Raw genomic sequence first — 22,002 nt, forward strand, 5'->3', positions numbered from 1 at the left:
TATGTTGGAAGGCTCTGCTGTCATCCTAACAAGAACAGGAAGGGTCAATTTAATGATTCAATTAGTTAACTTTGTGGAGTCTGATTAGGCTGGGATAGTATGGCCATGTATATTTCCTCATTACATCTCATTGTGGTATGTACATTGGAAGCAGAATGAGGATTCATTCGTTTGCCCTGTTGGTCTCTCTTGTTTTACAGAAACCCCAAATTACCCCTGTGGGTCATAGTGCCGGCCCATCAGCCTTTTCTGTGCCAGCTCAGGTTTTAAGAGTGCTAGATAGTCTTATCACCCCCTATTATTGTGAATGGGCACTATACCCATTGAAGACAATTTGTCGTCTGACAGAGCCTCAGTGTACATGTTTATGTGACTTCTCAAGCTGTGAAATAGGCTTCAGCTGCACTTATTAATGGTCATAAGTGGTTCTCATGTGGATTATATTTCATATGAAGCTTCTGCTTGTATTTTATCTCCTGCCTTTATATTAGTTCCATAGTTCAGAACCGATGAGGTGTCTTACATTTGGAAAGACATGAGGAAAGAGTTGTTCTGAATTCTTAGTACCGATATTTGTGGCATCCTGAAAAAGCATTCAAAAAGCAAACTTTCTAAATTGTCATCTGGTTCAGCTTTAGTTGCATATAATTACCATTATTTGGATAGAAATGTTCATCTGCATAAGCATCCCACTGAGAGCAATGCATTGTGGATTTAAAACATTCACATTCAGACTGCGTAGTCAGAAGTGTTTAAAATGTATACCTGCCCAGGAAGAAATCTTTCACTGTATTTATGGCATACAGTCAAAAGCTAATGTTTAAGTGTTTATGTTATATCAAACCCCACTTCATAAGATTGATTGATAATGGATGCTGACTTGAATAATACTGTTCTGGTTTTATTTTTTAATGTATGGGGGGAACCCAAAAACTCATTTTCCTGAAACAAAATAAGTCTTGAGTCTGGAATTATGATGCTATTCTGATTCCCATTTTTATGAAATAATTACTTGCCATGGGGAGGTTTAAACATTGAGTGTCAAGACTTGGAGAGGAAGGCTGATTTCATGAGAGACATTTTAATTGTTTTGTTAATTTCCTGTATCTTCATGATGTAATACCTATTAACATTTTTGAAGATATTGTATCAGTCATGCTTCAGTTTCCAGATCGAAGCAGTCATTAGAATTCCTGGCAATGGCTACGTAGAAACATCAGTTTAGATAAGTGCAGATTTCCGCATCTCTACTTAAAGGCATTCCAATCACTAAACTTCTCCTTTCTGCATACCCATAATATATGCAGGACCTTTATATGTGAACCTTGCTACACCACCAATTTCTAGTGCAGGAGAAGCCACGCCCAGATTTTCTGTGGTGCAGATTTATGGAAAATGAATATCTACATGACTATTACATTAAATAAGCACATTTCCTGGGACTAGAATTCAAACTTAAAATGCTGCATTCTTATTTTTCACAATTAAAAAATGGTGTGATGTGACTTGTGAAAGTGGCATAAATCTTCCTTAACAACTGGTAATGTTTGATGTGTCCATAAGCTATTGGCCTTCAGGGAAACAGAATGTTTATTAGATCAGTGCAGAAATTTGTTAAAAGAGTTGGAAAAGGAGCATCAGCTTGGTGCCTGCTTAAACAACACACTTTTAATCCTTGTTTTAGACTGTCAATGTTTCATTTTTCCACAAAATCATATTGCTCCAATATAACTGGATTGTAACTGGAAAAGGACATACTGTATAAGCATGTGATTTCTCGCTGCAAACATACTACGCCTGAAGGAAAAGCATGCTTTTTGCACAACTAGACTCGTATTTTATCTGTCGCCGAAAGAACAGACTATTCCCAGGTCAAGATATTCTTCATAGAGTATTTGTAAAGAGTCATTCCATGCCAGTTTAGCCACTTATAAAGTGCACACGTACCTTGAAATTCTGTATTTCGCAGATTTGCCTTCTCCACTAGAAGAAGAAGCAAAGGCCATTGTTAGAGAATATAAAAGAAAATGCGACAGACCACCAGATCGCAGGAAAGCTTTCAACGATTTGTGGAGACAGATGAGCTGCCTTAGTGAGTTTAGCAGAACATATCAAGTTAGAGGGCAACAACATTTTGATGTTCATTCTTTCGTACATATTTTCATTTTCATTTCCATTTCTGTAATCTGTTTAGTTCAGATGTTGCAGCCAAATCATGGTTTGGACATTAGGATTGTGCCTCAGGCTCATGCACTGCCTTCTCTCCTTCATGTGCTTGAGTTTCCTCCTGCACCTCTTGATCTATAGTAACCATAGTTTGCTGTGATGTCCAAATAGAGCAATATGTGTTGACAGCAAGCCATAGTTTGCCCGGAAACCAAATTCTGGGATTCACATTCTGGTATATGGATATCCATAGTTGTCAAAAACTAGGAAATTTGTGTGTGCAAGGAGATGAAGTTGGAAGAACCATATGATTCCAAATGATGGCCTCAAGAGCCAAAAAAATGGTTTGGCTGTGATGCCTGAACCAATTCATTGTAAATATGTATACAAATTGTTCCATCCTTTGTAATCAAATAAGGTCCTATCCAGACTGCATTGTTTTACAAGATTGTTTTTACCCATTAGTGGGCATGGTCCACTAAAGTCTGCCCCCACCCCCATGTCCCACCCCAAGTCAAGCAGCTCCATTCCTGGGAAATTGCATTTTCCTTGGAGTCAAACCACAGTATTACGCTTCTGAGAAAATACAGTTCTGTTAGAATAACATTATTTTGTGTACTGTGCATCAATTGGGTGGTGCCTGTAATAGCATTTCTCTTGCATTTTGCACTCTCTAACAAGTGCAACTCTATTTTTACTGCCCCACGAGTTGATCTACTTCTTTCTCTGTTTTGTTGCATGTTTTTTTCCCCTCCCACTTTGGATGCTATGTATCCTTCTGTATTTTTCTTTTTTTAAACAAAGTACCTATACCCCAACCCCAACCCATTTCCATCCCTGTCCATTAGGTGGAATTAGCAATATAGTGCCATTGGTGCTGGATCAGAACTAGTGATTCTTTAACCCTTACGTTATAAAAACTTTTTTTGAACCCCTGAACTTCTGAGGGTCATACATGAAATAATACATTTTTCTTTAATTTTGTGATTTATAGATGTAATTCGATTTAAATCCAGAAGTGCTCGGGAATATCCTGGGATACACAGACTGAATGCTTATATTGCTGCCAATAGTCTGAACCGTAGAAGTGGATCATATGCATAGATGTTTAAATAGATGTTATTATTTATCGCTTTATATATATTTATCCATAATGTCTTAGAATTTTTCTGGACTGAACCATGTAAGAACAGCCTATTTAAAGTGGAGGTGAAATTCCTCTGTATTATATATGTGTGCAATGTTTATTGTAAAATATGGTGCACTCCTTTTATGCTTAGCTCAAACTGCTGCCTGTTCGAGATAAAAAAGTATCATTTTGCATAAAGTATAATGACCCCAATGGCCTGATTCTGAGACCATGTCCCACCAAATAAATGTTTAGGTTGGGAAGTATCAGAAAACTACCTTGTTACAGTATCTCAAAATATGATTTGGAATCAACATTGCAGCAGTATTAGGAAAGCAGAGATCTTGGATCTGTGTGATCATTCCCCACTGTTTCATTGCCTCTTAGGCTTACAGTGCATTTATATGAATGTGTCTGTCATAAGAAGAGTGTACTGTAGACACTGCTCAAACTGTATATGCAAATTAATGATCAAAATAATATTAAAAAGCAATAGTGAGGTAGTTTGTGTTTGAAATGCACTGAAGGCATGAGATTCCTCATAGCACTTAAATGTAAACCCGATTGCATGATCAGTTATGGAAGCATAAGAATGTAGAGTCAGATGGTATTTATATTTATCCTAACTGAAATCTATTTGTACACATGCAATGTTTGTTTTCAAAATCACTGTAAATATTTCTGAAAAATACTGTATGTTTTATCAGTGCTTGTTATGGCCATGTGTCTAGAAAATAAATTATATATTAAAATATGCATTAGATCTTGTCTAATTGCCTTCCTTGATGCATATATGATTTGTGCTGTTCTTGTATTGTGGTACCTACAAGTTACCCCAGACCCCATCGCAAAGCTAAAAGCGGCATCTGCAGGGATTAAGATCAGGGAAACAGCATAGAGGACAGACTTAAGGCATGGCCCTCCAGATACTATTGGACTCCCATCAGACCCAGCCATCATGGCCAATGGTCAGGGATTGTGGGAGCTGTAGTTCACCTCTGGAGGGCCACAGGTTAAAAACCTAGGAAGCTTCTTAGTACTGAGTCACATCATTGGTCCATCTAGCTCAGTATTGTCTACACTGAATGGCTATGGCTCTGTTATCGAACCATGGCTCTTCTCCTAATCTATACTCAAAGTATTTAAGGACTGATGCCCCAAGTTCGTGTTTGGATCAGATTCTTCTCCTCTTAACCTTTTATATTTAAAAAGCTCTGTGTAGTCTATTAATGCTTGTGAGTAAGTTGCCATAAATGAATAGAAATTATCTGGTATTCTACCCAGGAGGCCAATTAAATTAAAAACCAAGCCTCAAGGGGTTCTCTGTTCCATGCACAAATATTTCTAGACTTGGTGACATTTATAAGCAGGGAGATTTCAAGTGCAGGTTGAATGTGTCTGGAGACTTTCCCAGGCCTGTAAGCATTTAATATGCCAGTCACTTTGGGATTTGTGTGTGTTGCCCTTTTACCTGATACATATTTTCTCTGGCATTTGTATTAATTGTGCAGGGTAATCTAGTCTGTGTTACATGTACAGCTAAGCCCTAAGCACACTCCATTGGTGTTGCTCACGTTAAGCATGTAAATGAAGAATATGGCAACTTTATTATTTACATGTGCATTTTTAATTTGCATTTTAATAAAACAACAGGCTTTACAGTCTTGCTCATCTAAATCCATGCCATAAAGGGCAGCTACTTTGCTACATCCTGGTGCCATTTGCATGCTGGGAAAACCATGGGTGGTCAGCATTCAAAAACAAGGCACAAAGTTTTCGCCAGGAATTGGGAAGGAACTGTATAAAGAGCCAGCAACATCAGGAGCCCCAAGGCAACCTGCACATGACTGCAGGAATCTACAGGTCTCTATACATCTGAGGGCTTCTTTCAACTTTCTATTCCTTCCCAACCCGTGAAGCTCTCCCTGGTGAGAGCTGTTGCACTTCTGTCCATCCTATACCTTCCAGAAGAACTCCCATTTTTCCTGCTGGGCCCCTTAGCCATTTTACTGGATATTCATTGTTGAGGTTCAAGGGCTACTGGTTGCTTGGTTATATGTGCTTGCCTGATCATAGCTCAGCTGTGGCATTATGATGTTCTTCATATTTATACACTTTCTGAGCTGGTAACCGACACTACAATTCTAACCAAGCCTACTAAGAAGTAAGTTCTATTGAATTAAGTAGGGCTTGCTCCCAAGTAAATGGGGCTAGAATTGCTGCATCAGAAGTGTTCCTCTGGGTTGATTTGCAATCATTTGCTGTAGATTCCTGAACTAAGTGACTGAACGAAGCCTTAGAGTCTTCCACCTGATGCTGGGTCCACCGTCTCATATAGCATTTATTTTAAAGAATTATACCTCATATTTCAATCAAAATGTTGCCCAAATTTCTGTTCTGCTAGAACAGAAACATTCTATAAATTCATTAATTCTAGTAAATGTGTGAAAACTCAGCCTATCCTGAATCTTGTGTCTTAAACGAAAGATAAAATATTGAATAGTGATTTAAAAGTGGAAGGATCCGTCAAGATATACTGTACTTATGAACTGTTGTCTATTCAGAACAAAAAATAATGTTAATATGCATCCCCAAACCCTGAACAGTGAGGCTTCAGGTGTGCACCATGTGCTCAAATTTGGCTTCTTTTGAATGAGGTCAGTGGAGGCTTAATAACATTTTGTAATAATTGCATCTATTTATAAACATACTGGCTGAGCATAAGTGGAGACACAGCATTAAACCATTCTTTACAGTTAATCCAAAATTTCCTGCTCTTCCATAAAACCTTATGGGGAACAGCAAGAATATTATCAAATCTTCAGAGCCCAACTCAGCAGTGTCTTCTCAGCTTCTCAACCTAACCCTGTAATTTCTTCCCAAACAGCATGATGACAACATCCTCCACAGAGATGGGGGAAGTGGGGAAAGAAAGCCCTCCTTCCTAACAACTAGCCCCTATGGAAACATTTCACCTTAGTTTGCTTAGCAATAGAACATGCTTAGCTGGAACCAGCTTGGCAGGTTTCAGGCTCATCAACTACTCTCAAAATTTCAAACTCTTTGAATTTGGAAGGGAATGCAAGAGGCATCCGTCAATCCCAAACCAGTATGGTATGGCATTGGTTTTTGTTGCTTTTCCTGTACTGTTTGGCGCCGTTCCAGGAACAATGGTTCGTAACCTGGGCTGTGAACCTAAACACAATTATAGGGGGAGAGACCATTGGACATAATGGGACTGCCTTCTAAATAAACATGCCTAGGATTGAACTGCATGCTATTTCCCAGCTCGAGTTATATACAGTGGTGCCCCGCAAGACGAATGCCTCGCAAGACGGAAAACCTGCTAGACGAAAGGGTTTTCCATTTTTGAGTTGCTTTGCAGGACAAATTTCCCTATGGGCTTGCTTCGCAAGACGAAAATGTCTTGCGAGTCTTGAGATTTTTTTTCCGTTTCCCCCCCCCCTTTTCTAAGCCACTAAGCCGCTAATAGCCTTTTAGCAGCTAAGCCGCTAAACCGCTAATAGCGCTAAGCCGCTAAGCCGCTAATAGGGTTGCTTCGCAAGACGAAAAAACCGCTAGACGAAGACACTCGCGGAACGGATTAATTTCGTCTTGCGAGGCACCACTGTACAGTAGTCACACATTAAGGACTTAAAGAACTTTCCCGCCCAGAGCTCTGTAGGAAATACACGCCATACCCAACATACATGCCATAACTGTTTTTCCTCTTCACACATTGTGGAAAACCTAAGAGAAAATCTACATAATCTGCCTACTTTAACAGTGCAGTTCTAACCATGGCTACTCAGAAGTAAGTCATATTGAATTTTATGGCTCTTGGATAAAACAGATTAGATTTGCAACCTAAAACAATAGTGGTGCATCAGATGATAGGAAGGGTCCTCTAATCAGACATTACCTTGGAATGCTCAGAGAAAGTATGAGGACAAAGTCTAAAACTAGTGTTCACCCCTTGTAGCAAATTTGTTGCCATGACTGTATCAGATACAAGAAGAACGTGCTATAATTGGTCTCATCATACGTTAAAATGGTGAAATGCCAAGCTATTATTTCAGGTCCATTATTCTTCATCCAGGTATATTGTTTCCCAAGTATGACATTTGCCTATTCAAGATACAGAGAAATAGAAAACATGGAGGTTGTATAGAACTGAAAGGCCAGAGGTATTGGGAGGTCAGAGGAAGTAGGAAAGATGTGTATGGTCTATGCCTTCTAGGTTCCTAGCAATGTTTTGGGATTCAGCACTTCTGGTGGTAAGGCATACTGCATCATAGGCAGATTTAGGGGAATATGACCGGTTCAGTCACACTGGGCCCAGAGCCTTGGGGGTGCTGCCGAGGATATCGCAACTGTGATGTAGAATGCAGTATGAGAGGCAGAGGGGCACCAAATTTTGGCATTGCACAGGGTGCCACTGAAATTTGAGACCCCAAGACCTGCTGCTGCCTACCTGCCAGAATGGAGCTCAGGATAGCAAACCAGCAAACGAGAATCAATGAAACCTTATCCTCTCACCATGCAAAGAAAATGGGAACAGGGACTAATGGATATGTAAAATAAACTAATAGTATTCCCTTTTTAGGAGATGAGGAAGATGTTTCCAAAATAATCTTTTTTAATGACCCTACTAAGATCATAAAGCATGGATTGAAGGAAAAGGGACAGGGTAACAAATCCATCAGGCTCTAACGTAAAACAAGTGGCAGAGTGAAGAGAACTGCAAAATGTATTATTTTTCTTTTCATCAAGCTCTGTTCTCTCTGCCAGCATAGAAAACATTTCCATGTACAGTACTATAGTGTCATTTCTGATGATTGCACTGTAATAGTGAGCAGAACAGTGGCTGAGAAAAGCAAGCCAGGCTTTCAAGAGTAGAATCACATTGCTTTTTATGCTTAATTCTGGAGAGAGAAAGAGAGAAAATAACCAGGTCTTGTTTTGCCATTTTCCCTTCATGACTGCTTGCACCAATGAGTTTACTACACTCACCTCTTTTTGATTCCAATAGAAATTCCTCCTGTTGAAAAGTTAAACTTGACAGACTTCACAAAATCCAGTTTGGATTTGTCAGATGGATGGCCTAATGAAGAGGAAATGGTACGGTTTCAGAAGCTAAGAAACGAACTCATACAAGATGAAAGAGAGGAGTACCTGGATAACAAAATGGTACCCAATGAATCCATGCCTTCGTTAAGAAGACCAAAGACTAAAGAGAAGCTCTCTCGTAAATCATCCATGTTTTCATGCAGGTAACAAAATGCACTGTGCAACTTGCTCTGCTTTTAAGTTTCTTATGGAGAAAAATATATTTAGTATATTAAAATGCATGTAAATAGTAAGTTGCATTTACGTAATTAATACCCCACAAGAGCCCTCTGAAATCGGAGCCTTTCATAAAACCCTTCATAAGGTGGGTGAGGGAATCAGAATTTTGGAAGGGATAGAAAGAGTCCGCAGGTAATTAATTATATTTTATTATTTTATGTGAGCCACCTTTGGGATTTTTCTGAATTGAAAAACAGGCTAAAAATCAAATTATGATTTATTTTTGCTTGTTGTCTTCTATAAATTCCCTAAGCAGTGTACAAAAACTACCGTATTTTTCGCTCTATTGGACGCACCGGACCACAGGACGCACCTAGTTTTTAGAGGGGGAAATCAAGGAAAAAAATATTATCCCCCCCCCCAGCCCCAAAGAGCAACGGACAGGCTGCATGCAGCCTGTCCACTTCTCCCAGAGCTTCTCGGGGCTGCGGGGGAAGCCCGGGTTCCCCCCCCCCAGCCCCAAAGAGCAAAGAAGCCAAGACAGTGCGCGGGATCCATAGCCGCACAACCTCTCCAGCCAGGAGCTAAACCTCTCCAGTGCAGCTAAAGAAGACAAGGCAGCAAGCGCGATCCATCCCGCTCACTGCCTTGGCTTCTTCTTTAGCCTTGCACAGCATCTTTAGTCTTGCGCAACGGGATGGATTGCGCCCGCTGTCCACCGGGGCTGGACTAGATGACTCCTGGGGTTCCCTTCCAACCCTGCAATTCTATGACCTCGGAAGGTGTTTGGGGTCTCCACCACTGGAGGCTTTTAAGCAGCGGTTGGGGGACCATCTGCCTGGCGTTCTTTAGCTGTGATTCCTACATTGTGAGGGGGCTGGGCTAGATGACCCTTGGGTGGCCCTCCCAACTCTATACAGTCCTACAGTTCTGTGGCAGGAGATCCACAGCCACTTCACACAATGCCCACTCCCAATTTTCATCTGAGAGACATGTGTCTCTCAGTACCCCCCTACCTGCCACACTTCCCCCACCCCACTTAAGCTGAGGGAATTCCTGCCCAGAGAAACTCCCAGCAATCAAGGAGGAGGAATCCGCTGCAGCCGTGAGCAGCGGAGGATCCATGGTCCCCTTCCTTCTCTCCTCCGTAGTTGCTTTGAAGCAGGAAAGTGGGAGAGGAGCTGCTTACACGAGTGTAAGCTGCTCCCCTCCCACATTGCCGCTTCAAAGCAATCACGGAGGAGGGAATCCGCTGAAGCCTCCAGCAGCGGAGGATCCATGGTCCCCTTCCTTCCCTCCTCCGTGGTTGCTTTGAAGCAGGAAAGTGGGAGAGGAGCTGCTTACACGAGTGTAAACTGCCCCCCTCCCACTTTCCTGCTTCAAAGCAATTACGGAGGAGGAATCCGCTGAAGCCTCCAGCAGCGGAGGATCCATGGGTCCCCTCTTTCCCTCCTCCGTGGTTGCTTTGAAGCAGGAAAGTGGGAGAGGAGCTGCTTACACGAGTGTAAACTGCCCCCCTCCCACTTTCCTGCTTCAAAGCAATTACGGAGGAGGAATCCGCTGAAGCCTCCAGCAGCGGAGGATCCATGGTCCCCTTCCTTCCCTCCTCCGTAGTTGCTTTGAAGGAGGAAAGTGGGAGAGGAGCTGCTTACACGAGTGTAAGCTGCTCCCCTCCCACTTTGCTGCTTCAAAGGGAGCCCGGGAGGAGGGAATCTGCTGCAGCCTCGAGCAGCGAAGAGGATCCATGGATCCCCTCTTTCCCTCCTCCGTGGTTGCTTTGAAGCAGGAAAGTGGGAGAGGAGCTGCTTACACGAGTGTAAACTGCCCCCCTCCCACTTTCCTGCTTCAAAGCAATTACGGAGGAGGAATCCGCTGCAGCCTCGAGCAGCGGAGGATCCATGGTCCCCTTCCTTCCCTCCTCCGTAGTTGCTTTGAAGGAGGAAAGTGGGAGAGGAGCTGCTTACACGAGTGTAAGCTGCTCCCCTCCCACATTGCCGCTTCAAAGGGAGCCCGGGAGAAGGGAATCTGCTGCAGCTTCCCCCAACTCCCGCAGAAGCCGCACGCTCTTTAAAGGGGCTGTGCGGCTTCTCCTGGCTTTTTGGGGGGGGGGATTCCCCCACCTCGTAGAAAAGCCCGCAGGAGCCGCGCAGCCTTTAAAGAGGGTGCCGCTCTTGGGGGCTTTTCCCCCAGGAGGGAGAAGGGACTGCTGCAGCCAGTCACTCCCTTCTCCCTCCTAGAGAAAAGCCCGCAAGAGCGCACGAAGCTTGTGTGCGGCTCTTGAGGGCTTTTCCCGCCTGCCCCCCCCCCCCTGCATTCGCTCCATAGGACGCACACACATTTTCCCTTGCTTTTTAGGAGGGAAAAAGTGCGTCCTATGGTGCGAAAAATACGGTAATATAAAACTCGTATCTAGCTATCTAGCTATCTGCACTAGAATCCAAAACTAGCACAAATAACCAACAAATTGTTTTTACTGATTTAAATATTATATATTTTTAATAACCTACCCTGTTGTCATCTGCACTGGGATCTTATAGTGAAGGGTGCCTAAGAAATCCAATAAATAAGTATCACTATTATAATTTAACACATGGTAAATGTGATTAATTTATCAGCCAGCTGTAGAAATGTCCTGGGTGAATGAATGAAGGTTTGACAGTTGTGAAATGAAACCTTGTTAATATTATCCTAGACAGTTCACATCACTTAGCACCTTTCTTCTTGCATTTCTACTCTTGTCTGCTTCACCAGCCAGGTGCCCTCCCAGCTGATGAAATCCAAATCATCTGGGAGGCACCAGGATGGCAAAGACTGGTCTACCGCGTGATGTGAATTAGAATATGTTGAATTTTTAAACATGAAACCATTGTAGAGATCCTTGAATCGTAATTAAAATTGTTGAATGTTTCCCTTCACCTATGCTATTGTGACAGCTGTGCTAGCTGTTTGCTTTCTGTATTTTCAAACTTCAAGCATGCCACATTTCAAATGCAAATAAATAAGGCTCAGAGGTTCCAGGAGAAGATGCTGCCATCGTTTCAGACCATTCTTGCATAATTCTTCAAAAGCCAACCCTGTGTTTCAGAGTATAATTCTACATTGTAGGATCTTGAGGACATATAACCAATATACAAGCTAACTACCCTTCAGCTTGCACAGAGCTATAAATTGCTTGATGGGCTAAACAGCTGCCTACCTTTCCCTTAGGTGAGAAATAAATTGTGGCACATTTGACAGAGGAGACAGCAAAAGTACATGTTGAACAATCCAGAGTTATGGTTGACAGATTATACTGCAGGAAAGGCACTTAACCCACAAGCTATATCCCAGGAACACTGGAGAATGAATAACATTCTTAGCACAGTGTGTTGTGTGGCACAAACACAGTTCCTGTATTTTCCCCCCTTTCCTGAAGAAAACCAGAAGGTGGCAGACTGTGTACACTCTCTTTGAAATTTGCAGCGCTTCTTTAGGTTTCAATTAGTTCCCAGGAATTTCAAAAACAGACCAGGATAGTACCATACAAATTGCAAGTTTCCACTCATGCTTTTCAAACAGCAACCCGCTTTGGAATCATAGGGCAGTTTTAAAAGAAAAAATGCTGTGTCAGGATCAGAGCATCATTTGGCAAAGGGAGCAGGAGTATGTGCTTCCACCACATACATGCATACATTGCAGTAAGTGTGCAACTGATACATTCTTAATATAGTGTAAAAATAATAACATATGGTCTCTAAATGCAATTAGTTTTGTGGCTGTTATGTGTGCTTACTGTAACTATCTCCTCAGTCCCCCACAGGCCAAAGTTGTGTTATTGTGTTGAAGGTTCTGCCTGGAGAACCAGGCATTCTGAACTAAAGGGACTATCTTTTATGAAGCTGGAATAGTCTGGGAAATAGAATAGATATTTTCTATATATAGTGCCATTTCTTTTCAGCTATTGATGTTAAACAATTGTTTTGTTTGACCCTTAATGTAAAATTTAAAGGACTTTGGCAAGAGGCAAGAAGACCCTGTTCCCTGCAGTTTCATCATACGATGTGCTCATTCAGAGTAAGAAGGTAGAGCAGTGCCGATTGGCAGCACTAAAGGACATGAAGGAGAAACAAGCTTTAATCGAACAGCGGAGAAAGCAAGTATTATTATTGGAATTATTAGCGAGTTATTTGGAAATTGCCATGCTGTTCTGAACACACACACATGGCTGTTTCCTACTTGACAGAATGCACAACCATTGCAGATTGTTTGCCTGTAGACAGGAATCTGTAGGAGCTTTGCTCTGCTTTTTGATGGTTTGCATTCCTTTGCAATGATCCTGACTCACATTTACTCTGGGCAGAGCTTCTTGTGGTGGCGGCAGCCCTACAAGCAATGGGAAAGGGCAAGACTTCTTCCAGAACAGAAACAGCAGGTGGGAAGAAGGTGCCAAACTCTTCCACACCCACCAATTTTCACTCCCTCACCAGCCAAGTTTCTCCCAGCAGGCTGAGAAATGAGTCAAGCTTGGGTTGATAGTCCAGAGAGAGGGCAGACTTGGAGGGATGGGGAAAACCGCAGCTGGAAAGAGATGCTCCACACCCACACAGTGCTTCTCTTCAGGCTGTTGTGCAGCTTCCATTTTATTGCTTTTTTACTGGCAAGGTGCTGTCAAAGACATAGGCCGTCTCCTGTCACTGTTCAGTGCCATCTTCACATGAATGCTACAAGGCCCCATTCCTCTTGAAAAAGTTCCCAGTTCAATTATCAGCTAAAACGATCTCAGGTAGGAGGACTGGTAAATACCTTTGCTGGAGGTTTTAGACTCCAGATAAGAATTGCCAGACTGAGGACCTGATGCAGCCGATGCTCCTAGCTCCCCACTCTTCCCCAACATCACATTTCACCTTTTAGAAACACAATGAGAGGTTTTTTGTGTGTGTTTTTTTCTAAACCTGAGTATGGCATGGAGGGTCTGTTTGGGAGTGCTCCTGGTCTGAATGACATGATCATTTTAAATTTGCTGTGATCCAACATCTACCTAGATCACACCTATGGAATGTAAAGTAGGTTATCTATAGCTTAATACATACAAATCAAATGCGGTTCTTTCTCTCTGAATATATCTCCAAGTGCAACTTTTCAGCACCTCTGTAGCACATACATGTTGCTTTCAACATCTGCAGAGAGACAGAGAGAGCTTGATAGAATTTTATTTCATTTCTTTTGGTAGAGATAAAGAAGTGCTTCAGAAATGGAGGAGACGGAGCAGGATGATGAAAGAGAAGAATAGCGTATCGTACTCATTTGATAAAGAAGACACTGAGGTATGTAACAACAGCTACACTGTAGAAACCTGCAGTTGATTCTCATCTCTGACACTGGTATGCTAACTAACCTTGGTCTAGCTGCTCTATTTTTCTGTGCAGTTGTCACCCCATCCCCGACAGCTTACTGTTTGTTACTCCATCAGTTGTCTTGAAATCCAATCCTAAGGAGCTTCTTTATCTGCTAGGGAACCCATAGATGTTTTACAGTTGAAACATCCTCTTACTTTAGGCAAGTGTAGAATAGAACCATCCAGTCCTGCCCTACTAATCACCAAATTCTTTTCGTCCCCTGCCTCATATTAAAAAGTTTTTTGTGACCCAAAGTCAGAGATACTGTGGAGGATTACATGAGGTTGATTCTGCTCCCACCAGAGGGCAGTTATCTAGGTCACAGGCAAAGCGCCAAGGATTGTTGGTAAACCAATTCAAACGCTGGCTGGTTCCTGACATTAGCACCAGGGTGCCATTTCTGTCCTTAAACTACACCTGCAACTATTCTATCTAATCTGATAAGCAGTGATACCATCAGGAGAGAACTTTATCAGCAGAATGAGGAGGAGGACTTCCAAACACAATTGGACTGCTTCTTACATTACACCATACATTTCAAGCACATAGATTCCCCCTCACAGAATCCTGGGAACCATAGCATGTTAAAGGGTGCTGGGGATTGTAGCTCTGTGAGGGGTAAATGCACAATCAGTGAGTTTCAGTGAAACGGCAAACATGCGGATCCCATTATTTATATGCAGGCATGCTATTAAGGAAACCATGCTTTGATTACTGATGTGCAAAACATTTGATGTGAGTAGGGTACAGAGTACATTATCAGATCCTTGACTCTGCAGCATTTCCTACATGGACCAATCACTTCGCTGGCATTCAGAGAGCAGCGCAAGACCATCTTTGCAATAATAGGATTCCAGGGATATGAATTTGCCACTTGATTATCCGCTCCAGCCTTTGGTACCAAGGCAGGGTCCTACAAAGATCAGCCCCCTACATATTGAACCCCCACCGTCAAACTTCTCTCCAGTAGAGATTTTGTCTAGAACGATTGCTGCTCAGCCTTTTGGAGGAAGCAGGTGCAAATTTAAGTAAACACTTAGGCAATGGCATCATGGCTCAGTCGGGGGGAGGGGGGCATGTGTGTTGTAGGTGTCGAAACATTCGGCACATAGCTTTTCAAAAACTGCGACTGCCCAAGCTGTTTGGAGGCGTTGAAGCAGAAGAGCTTTCGTTTAAAATAGGATTGTTAAAATTGATGGATGCCTCCTGAGGTTTTTGCCTCTGCCAAGTCAAAGCCAATGTAGGCTGGATATGACAATTAATCCAGGAGAGAAAAATCTGTCATCCTGATCCCAAGAGAGAGCTGCATTGTTTTTAAAGAAACCCCTTTAGAGCAGCTCGTTGACTACTGCTCTTTTACATTGGTTTCCTTTAAAAAAAAAAAAAAAAAAGCAATTCACGTTGAGAATATTAACATGGTAACATTTTAATTTCATTCAAAAAAATAGGCAATACCAATCAATAAACTATATTGCAACTGATATTGTTTATGTTATTTTAGAATATGTAAGTCAAAAGTCAGACTTGCTTTTTTAAAAATATTGATTGGAGTCAGGTCTTAATCAGCAGTCATTAGAGCATGAAATCTCAGAGTTGTGGGTTCAAGCCCCACTTTGGGCAAAAGACCCCTGCATTGCAGGGGGTTGGAGTAGATGACTCTTGTAGTCCCTTCCAACTCTACAATTCTATTATTCTAAATGCAGGAAATGGTAACCAAGTTTCTTAAAGCCTATAGCACATGGTCTCTTCCACTCACCATACTCTCTCCATCATATTCTGATGCATCTCTTAAAGGCTTCAGCAGCAACAGAGACAGGGCGAGGACAGGTTAACCTGATCTTTCCACGCTGACTAAAAAGCTTGTGATACAAGCATCCCTCCCATTCAAGCCTGCTATTCTTTATTTGAAGAAGCTTCTTTTGCATCAGATTAATATCTACTGACTCATACCCTCATAAATGCTTTCTCTTTTATTCTGATCACCTGTGCCTGAATGAAAGCTCCGGGTAGCTCAGATGCTTATTCTGCCAGCATTTGGAATCTCTGTTCTTACTTGCCTCGTTTGCTTAGTGTGTATACACACACACACACACACACACACACAAATGCATTGTGGCGTGGATGAATACATATCTAAAACACAAGAGGGCACTCGAGTGCCACATATCCAGCCTGCAGGCTGACAATGCAAATCACCATGCAAGTAGCAGAGGAACAAATAGGATCGTATTTCCTTTATTCCACTTCTGTCATCTTGTCCACTGGGTAGTCTTTCAAGGGATTGCACAATGAGAGAGTTAGAGTTTCTGACCTAGCATGGGAGAAAGTGCTGCTCAGCATATCACCATTACTTTTGTGGGTGGAGAAAGTGGCAGGGTGGTTAACGTGCTGCTTCCTTTATTAGTAGCATTCAGGTTTCATTTATACGAATTGCTTTAAAGAGCAGGAGGAAACACCCCAAACAGTTATGTAGTAATAGTTACATGCAGCAATACTTACTCTACAACTGAGTTTTTTCAATGCTTTTTGACTGTGCAAAGCATTTTGTGTATTATCTTAGTGATCCTGACAATATCCCTGCAAGATAGGTCAATGTTATTATCCTCATTTAGCAGAGGAGCAGGAAGGACTAAGGCTGGGAGACAAAAGTCCCCCTCACACATTAATTATGTGAATAATAGATTTGCAGAGCTGGAGAGGACCAACCTCCCGCAATGCAGGAATCTGTTGCCCAACATGGGATTCGAACCCAAGACCCTGGGATCTCATGCTCTACCCACTGAGCTAAATATGAAGAGGCTCTACACAATCAAAGGGACAGCAGGAGCACACTATTGACTCTATCCCAAGGTCACACAGCTTCATGATCCTGCCCTCCAGCATCCATGTATTGAGAGAGAGAAGGCTATATTCACAGATCTCTAGGCTTCCATGGGAGCTGGAATTCTGAGGCTTGATACCTAGAGATGGGGGTAAGAAGTCATGTGACCTCAGAAGCTAGGCGTGTGGTGTGACTCCACTTATTTTTCTGAGTATGGAGGGACGTGGGTGGCGCTGTGGTCTAAACCACTGAGCCTCTTGGGCTTGCTGACCGGAAAGTTGGCAGTTCGAATCCCCGCAACGGGGTGAGCTCCCGTTGCTCTGTCCCAGCTCCTGCCAACCTAGCAGTTCGAAAGCATGCCAGTGCAAGTAGATAAATAGGTACCGCTGCGGCGGAAAGGTAAACGGCATTTCCATGCACTCTGGCACTCGTCACGGTCCTCCATGCGCCAGTAGCGGTTTAGTCATGCTGGTCACATGACCCGAAAAACTCTCTGTGGACAAACGCCAGCTCCCTTGGCCTGAAAGTGAGATGAGCGCTGCAACCTCAGGGTCGCCTTTGACTGGACTTAACCATCCAGGGGTCCTTTACCTTTACCTATCTGAGTTGTCAAGAGACTAAGAACGTGTAGACAGTATCTTAAAAAGCAGAGACATCACCTTGCCAACAAAGGTCCTTATAGTTAAAGCTATGGTTTTCCCAGTAGTGATGTATGGAAGTGAGAGCTGGACCATAATGAAGGCTGATCGCCAAAGAATTGATGCTTTTGAATTATGGTGCTGGAGGATACTCTTGAGAGTCCCATGAACTGCAAGAAGATCAAACCTCTCCATTCTTAAGGAAATCAGCCCTGAGTGCTCACTGCAAGGACAGATCCTGAAGCTGAGACTCCAATACTTTGGCCACTTCATGAGAAGAGAAGACTCCCTGGGAAAGACCCTGATATTGGGAAAGATGGAGGGCACAAGGAGAAGGGAACGACAGAGGACAAGATGGTTGGATAGTGTTCTCGAAGCTACCAACATGAGTTTGACCAAACTGCGGGAGGCAGTGGAAGACAGGAGTGCCTGGTGTGCTCTGGTCCATGGGGTCACAAAGAGTCGGACACAACTAAACGACTAAACAACAACAAACAAAGAACGTGCCAGTGGTCACCAAGCGATTCTTACAGCTAATGTGGGATTTGATTTCCAGTTTACTTCCCAGGCTTGCAGTGAAACGGGCCAACATGGGAAACACAGAGGGTTTAGCTAATTGCATAATCTAGTTTGCACAATAGAGTTTCTACAGCAGCTTGGCAGCTTCTTTCATAAGTGGACCCAAGTTTTGCCCAGCAGAGGGCTGTGTAACATTGCTAATGCTGTATACTTATTGAATAAGCTTGCAGCAAGATGCTGATCAGGGAGCATTGGGTAACAAAGTTCATTCTGCTAAACTCTGGAGCTAAAACAAACAAACAAACAAACAAACAAACAAACAAACAGAATGCTAAACTGTCTAGTGTCTACCAACAATTGCCCCAGTTTATCCTGGCACGTGGCTCAGACTAATGTTGGTTTCAAAGAATATATCTGAGGGGAAAGTTGTTAATTGTGCAGCAGTTTCATACGAAATACTTTCATAATATTGGCAGAATAACTTCAGGCTGGTATCGCTTAGATTTAGAAGAATCTTGGAGCCCAGAATTACTGAGAGTTCTTGTTGCTGTCAGTGGAGACCACTGGCTGAAGTATGCATCATGGGTTGGGAATATAGGAGCAGAGCTTCCATTTGAGGCAGCATCTACACTATACATTTAAAGCACTATGATACCATTTTAACTGTCATGGCTTCCCACCCCCCACCCCCAAGAATCCTGGGAATGGTAATATATTAAGAGTGCTGGGAGTTATTAGGAGACCTCTTACTCCCCTGAGAGCTACAATTCCCAGAGTAGTTTAACAATCACTTTCTTTGAATGGAAAAGCTTTGTTTTCTACTCTCATGGAAGACAAATGCTTTAATGTAGAGTACAAAAACGGATGTGTTTATTCTCTAGGTTCTCATTGTTTACTAACAGCTATTTGCATTTTTAACAAAAAAAGATGGTTTAACATTTTCCACTTTATTAAGTCATTAAGACCTTGCCAAGATGCCAGTATTATAAAGCAAAAAAATACAGTCTTTTGTTTTTAAGACAGTATGTTTTTCAAACCTTCACTTACTGAAATGTGCTTATTCTAGCTCTTTATACGTGGGGGCGTCTTATAGACGGAAAAATACGGTAATTCTGACAGTGGTTTCTTTCTTCCTTTAGTAATTTGGTTGATGTGTACAGAGAGCTGTTTTCCTCTTCCTTTTTTGCTATTTTTGGGAGCAAAGAATCCCTTTGGGGGTTTAGGTTTTTGGTTCAGTGGCTTCCTTAAATGCTTGCAGCAGCCTGCTGTGTAAGAGAAGAGGCAGTCAGTTTCCTGTGGCTCCTCGCATTGCTTTGGGGTGATGTTCAGCTCCATGGTGTTCCAGTCACCGTTAAGATCAGAAGAGGCAGAGATTGCACACTTCAGGTATGCCCCTGGACGTATGGGAAGAAATAAAGATTCACTCACGGATGAAAACCTGTCCTTGGACAGAATAACTGACTAGGCAAGTTCAATTGCAATAGGGTATGTGACTCACTGCAGGTAGAGGTACACCACATGATAGTATAGGACTTCGTAAGCCTTGAACATCCTAAGATGTGTATGATGAAGTCCCCTGATTCATGGGAGCTGGTGGAAATTCAGATCCCGTGGCTCTTCACCTGTCACCCACCATCAAAGAGGAGTGTTCTATCTGAGGCCCTGCTTCCCCTGTCTCAGTTAATGGCAATTAAAGTGTGGAACGCAGAGTGTTCTTCACCAAAGCCTCTTGATTGTGACACCAACCCTAGGGCGAATTCCAGTGGGAAACACCATCTTTTTGCAGCTGCGTATCCTGGATGTCAGCCAAGTCACCTTTGTATTGCCTCCCACATAAGCGCACCATGTCCTACAGTTGCCGAAGAAACTGTGCAGTACCAACAATTTGGAAGCTGGGGTCAAGGCTGGGTGCCACAGGGCCCAGTGTTGAGATCGCAGGCTGTTCACAAATGTCCACTCATTACCACTGGCCCTTTGGTTCAGAAACAGGCTTCTCTAAAAGGAGTGAGGTGTGGCTGGAGGTGCAAAAGTTCTGACTTGGACTGGAGGGAAATGCAAGGGGGAAATAGCACCTTTGACCACCAGTGACATATCCAGCGACTATGAAACTGACATGCCCTTTCTGAGCATGCAAATCCACAACCTTCCCACCTACCCAAGAACACTTGTTGTATCAGTCCAGTTGCAATAAAAGACTAAGTAGTTTTTAGTCACTTCCATTATTAAGAAACTGCGGTTTCAGAAATGTTTTAATACAGCGTTGATTTCCAGGGACAATAAATCATGCTGTGGGTTTGGCTCAGTGGTAGGAGTATGCTCATTACATATACTATATTATTTACTATAGTGCTATATTGTTTTAATTAAGGTGAGAAATAAATCTTCATATGAAGCAGGCAGTGGTAGTGGGGTGTGTGTGTGTGTGTGTGTGTGTGTGTGTTTTTAAGCACCATACTTTTTCTTCCTCCAAGGAGATAAGCCTCCTTTTATCCTCACAACAATCCTGTGAGGTAGGTTTGGTAGACAGAGGGAGGCCCAAAGCCATCCACTGAGCTTCATGTCTGAGAGAGTATTTGAACCCAGGCCTCCCGGGGTAAATCGTGCATTGTACCACACAGGCTGAAATGGGGACAGGTATCAGCGATTCATTCCTTCTTTACCTGAAGTGCTGGCTAATTTTGCTCACGGAGTGAGAAGTGGCAAGATTAACCAACAACAGGGCTTCATCTAGCAGTTACCGGCTGCGACAGTTGCTGTCTATCTGCTACCTATAAGGTCTGGCTCCCAGCTTTAGGCGCTGTGTGGACAAAGTGGAGGTTTTTTTCTTCTTCTCCCTCTTGCATAATACTAGAACCGGGGGCAATCCAACGAAGCAGAATGTCGGAGGATTCAGGGCAGACAAATAAAGTGCTTCACACAGCACATAGCTGAACTCTGGAATTTGCTCCATAGTTTAAAGCCAACTTAGATGGCTTTAAAAGAGGATTAGACCATGGGTAAGCAAACTAAGGGGCCCGGATCTGGCCCAATCGCCTTCTAAATCCAGCCCATGGACAGTCCAGGAATCAGTGTGTTTTTACATGAGTAGAATGTGTCCTTTTATTTAAAATGCATCTCTGGGTTATTTGTGGAGCATAGGAATTTGTTCATTTCCCCCCCAAAAAATATAGTCTGCCCCCCCAAGGTCTGAGGGACAGTGGACTGGCCCCGTGCTGAAAAAGTTTGCTGACCCCTGGCTTAGACAGATGCATGTGGGGATAAAGCTATCAGTGGCTACTAGCGACAGTGGCTATGCTCCACCTCCACTGCTGGAGGCAGTAGGCCTCTAAATACCAGTCGCTGGGATCTACAAATGCAGAAAGTTGTTCTAGCATTCAGGTCCTGCTGCGGGCATCTGGTTGGCTACGGTGAGAACAGAATGCTGTACTAGACAGGCATTTGGCTTGATCCTGCAGGGCTCTTGTTAATTTTCTTATAGAAGGCTGCAGTAGGAGGAGATCAGAGGCAGAAGTAATGGCCACAGACAGTCAAACAAAAGGTTGCGATGAGGGAATAGATTCAGTAGTACTTGAAGTTGCCGGATTCAGTATGGAGCTGGGCCCTTGCACTTTCTCTTGTGGTGAACAAGGAATTCAGTAGGTGAAACTTCTGTTTTTTTTAAAAAAAATATCCTAATCATGTAACTTCAATAGTAATGGGATAGGCTGCATCTGGTGAAATTCTCCCTGCTCTGACATAGTTTAAAGCCCAGGAGCCCAGGCATGTCCAATGCTGAATCTTTTGGCAGCCCTAGCTACTGCCTCTCCTCCGCCCCCTGACATTTTAATGCCATAATATGTTGCCTTTCCTCTAGGTTTCTCGAAATGCACCTTACGCAACAGACAATATGAAGAACCACGACAAGCCGGAAGACTGGAAAGAAACAAGCAAGCAAGATGAACAAATGGAGATGACCCTAAACTTAATGAGAACGACTGACGAGCTAAGGTGAGAACAAAGATGTTCTCTGCATGTTGCTAAACCGTAGTTCCCATCAAACCCAGCCATTGGCCATGCTTGTTGTGG

General features: G+C 42.9%; 1 protein-coding gene across 7 annotated transcripts in view; it reads left to right on the forward strand.

Annotated features, from left to right (window-relative positions):
- The window catches only part of LRRC27 (leucine rich repeat containing 27), a 49,402-nt gene that overhangs the window by 23,385 nt on the left and 4,015 nt on the right, over positions 1–22,002 (forward strand). For 5 of the 7 annotated variants that reach the window (XM_081007203.1, XM_081007201.1, XM_081007199.1 and 2 more), the window contains 5 exons: positions 1,970–2,092; positions 8,328–8,568; positions 12,573–12,716; positions 13,794–13,887; positions 21,791–21,924. In XM_081007203.1, coding sequence (XP_080863329.1) covers positions 1,970–2,092; positions 8,328–8,568; positions 12,573–12,716; positions 13,794–13,887; positions 21,791–21,924 — 736 coding nt within the window. The remainder of the gene's footprint in view (positions 1–1,969; positions 2,093–8,327; positions 8,569–12,572; positions 12,717–13,793; positions 13,888–21,790; positions 21,925–22,002) is intronic. The other 2 variants (XM_081007202.1, XM_081007204.1) reach the window with 1 other exon arrangement.

Source organism: Podarcis pityusensis (assembly GCF_964106645.2).
Source record: "Podarcis pityusensis genome assembly, chromosome: 5".
NCBI lineage: Eukaryota > Metazoa > Chordata > Lepidosauria > Squamata > Lacertidae > Podarcis > Podarcis pityusensis.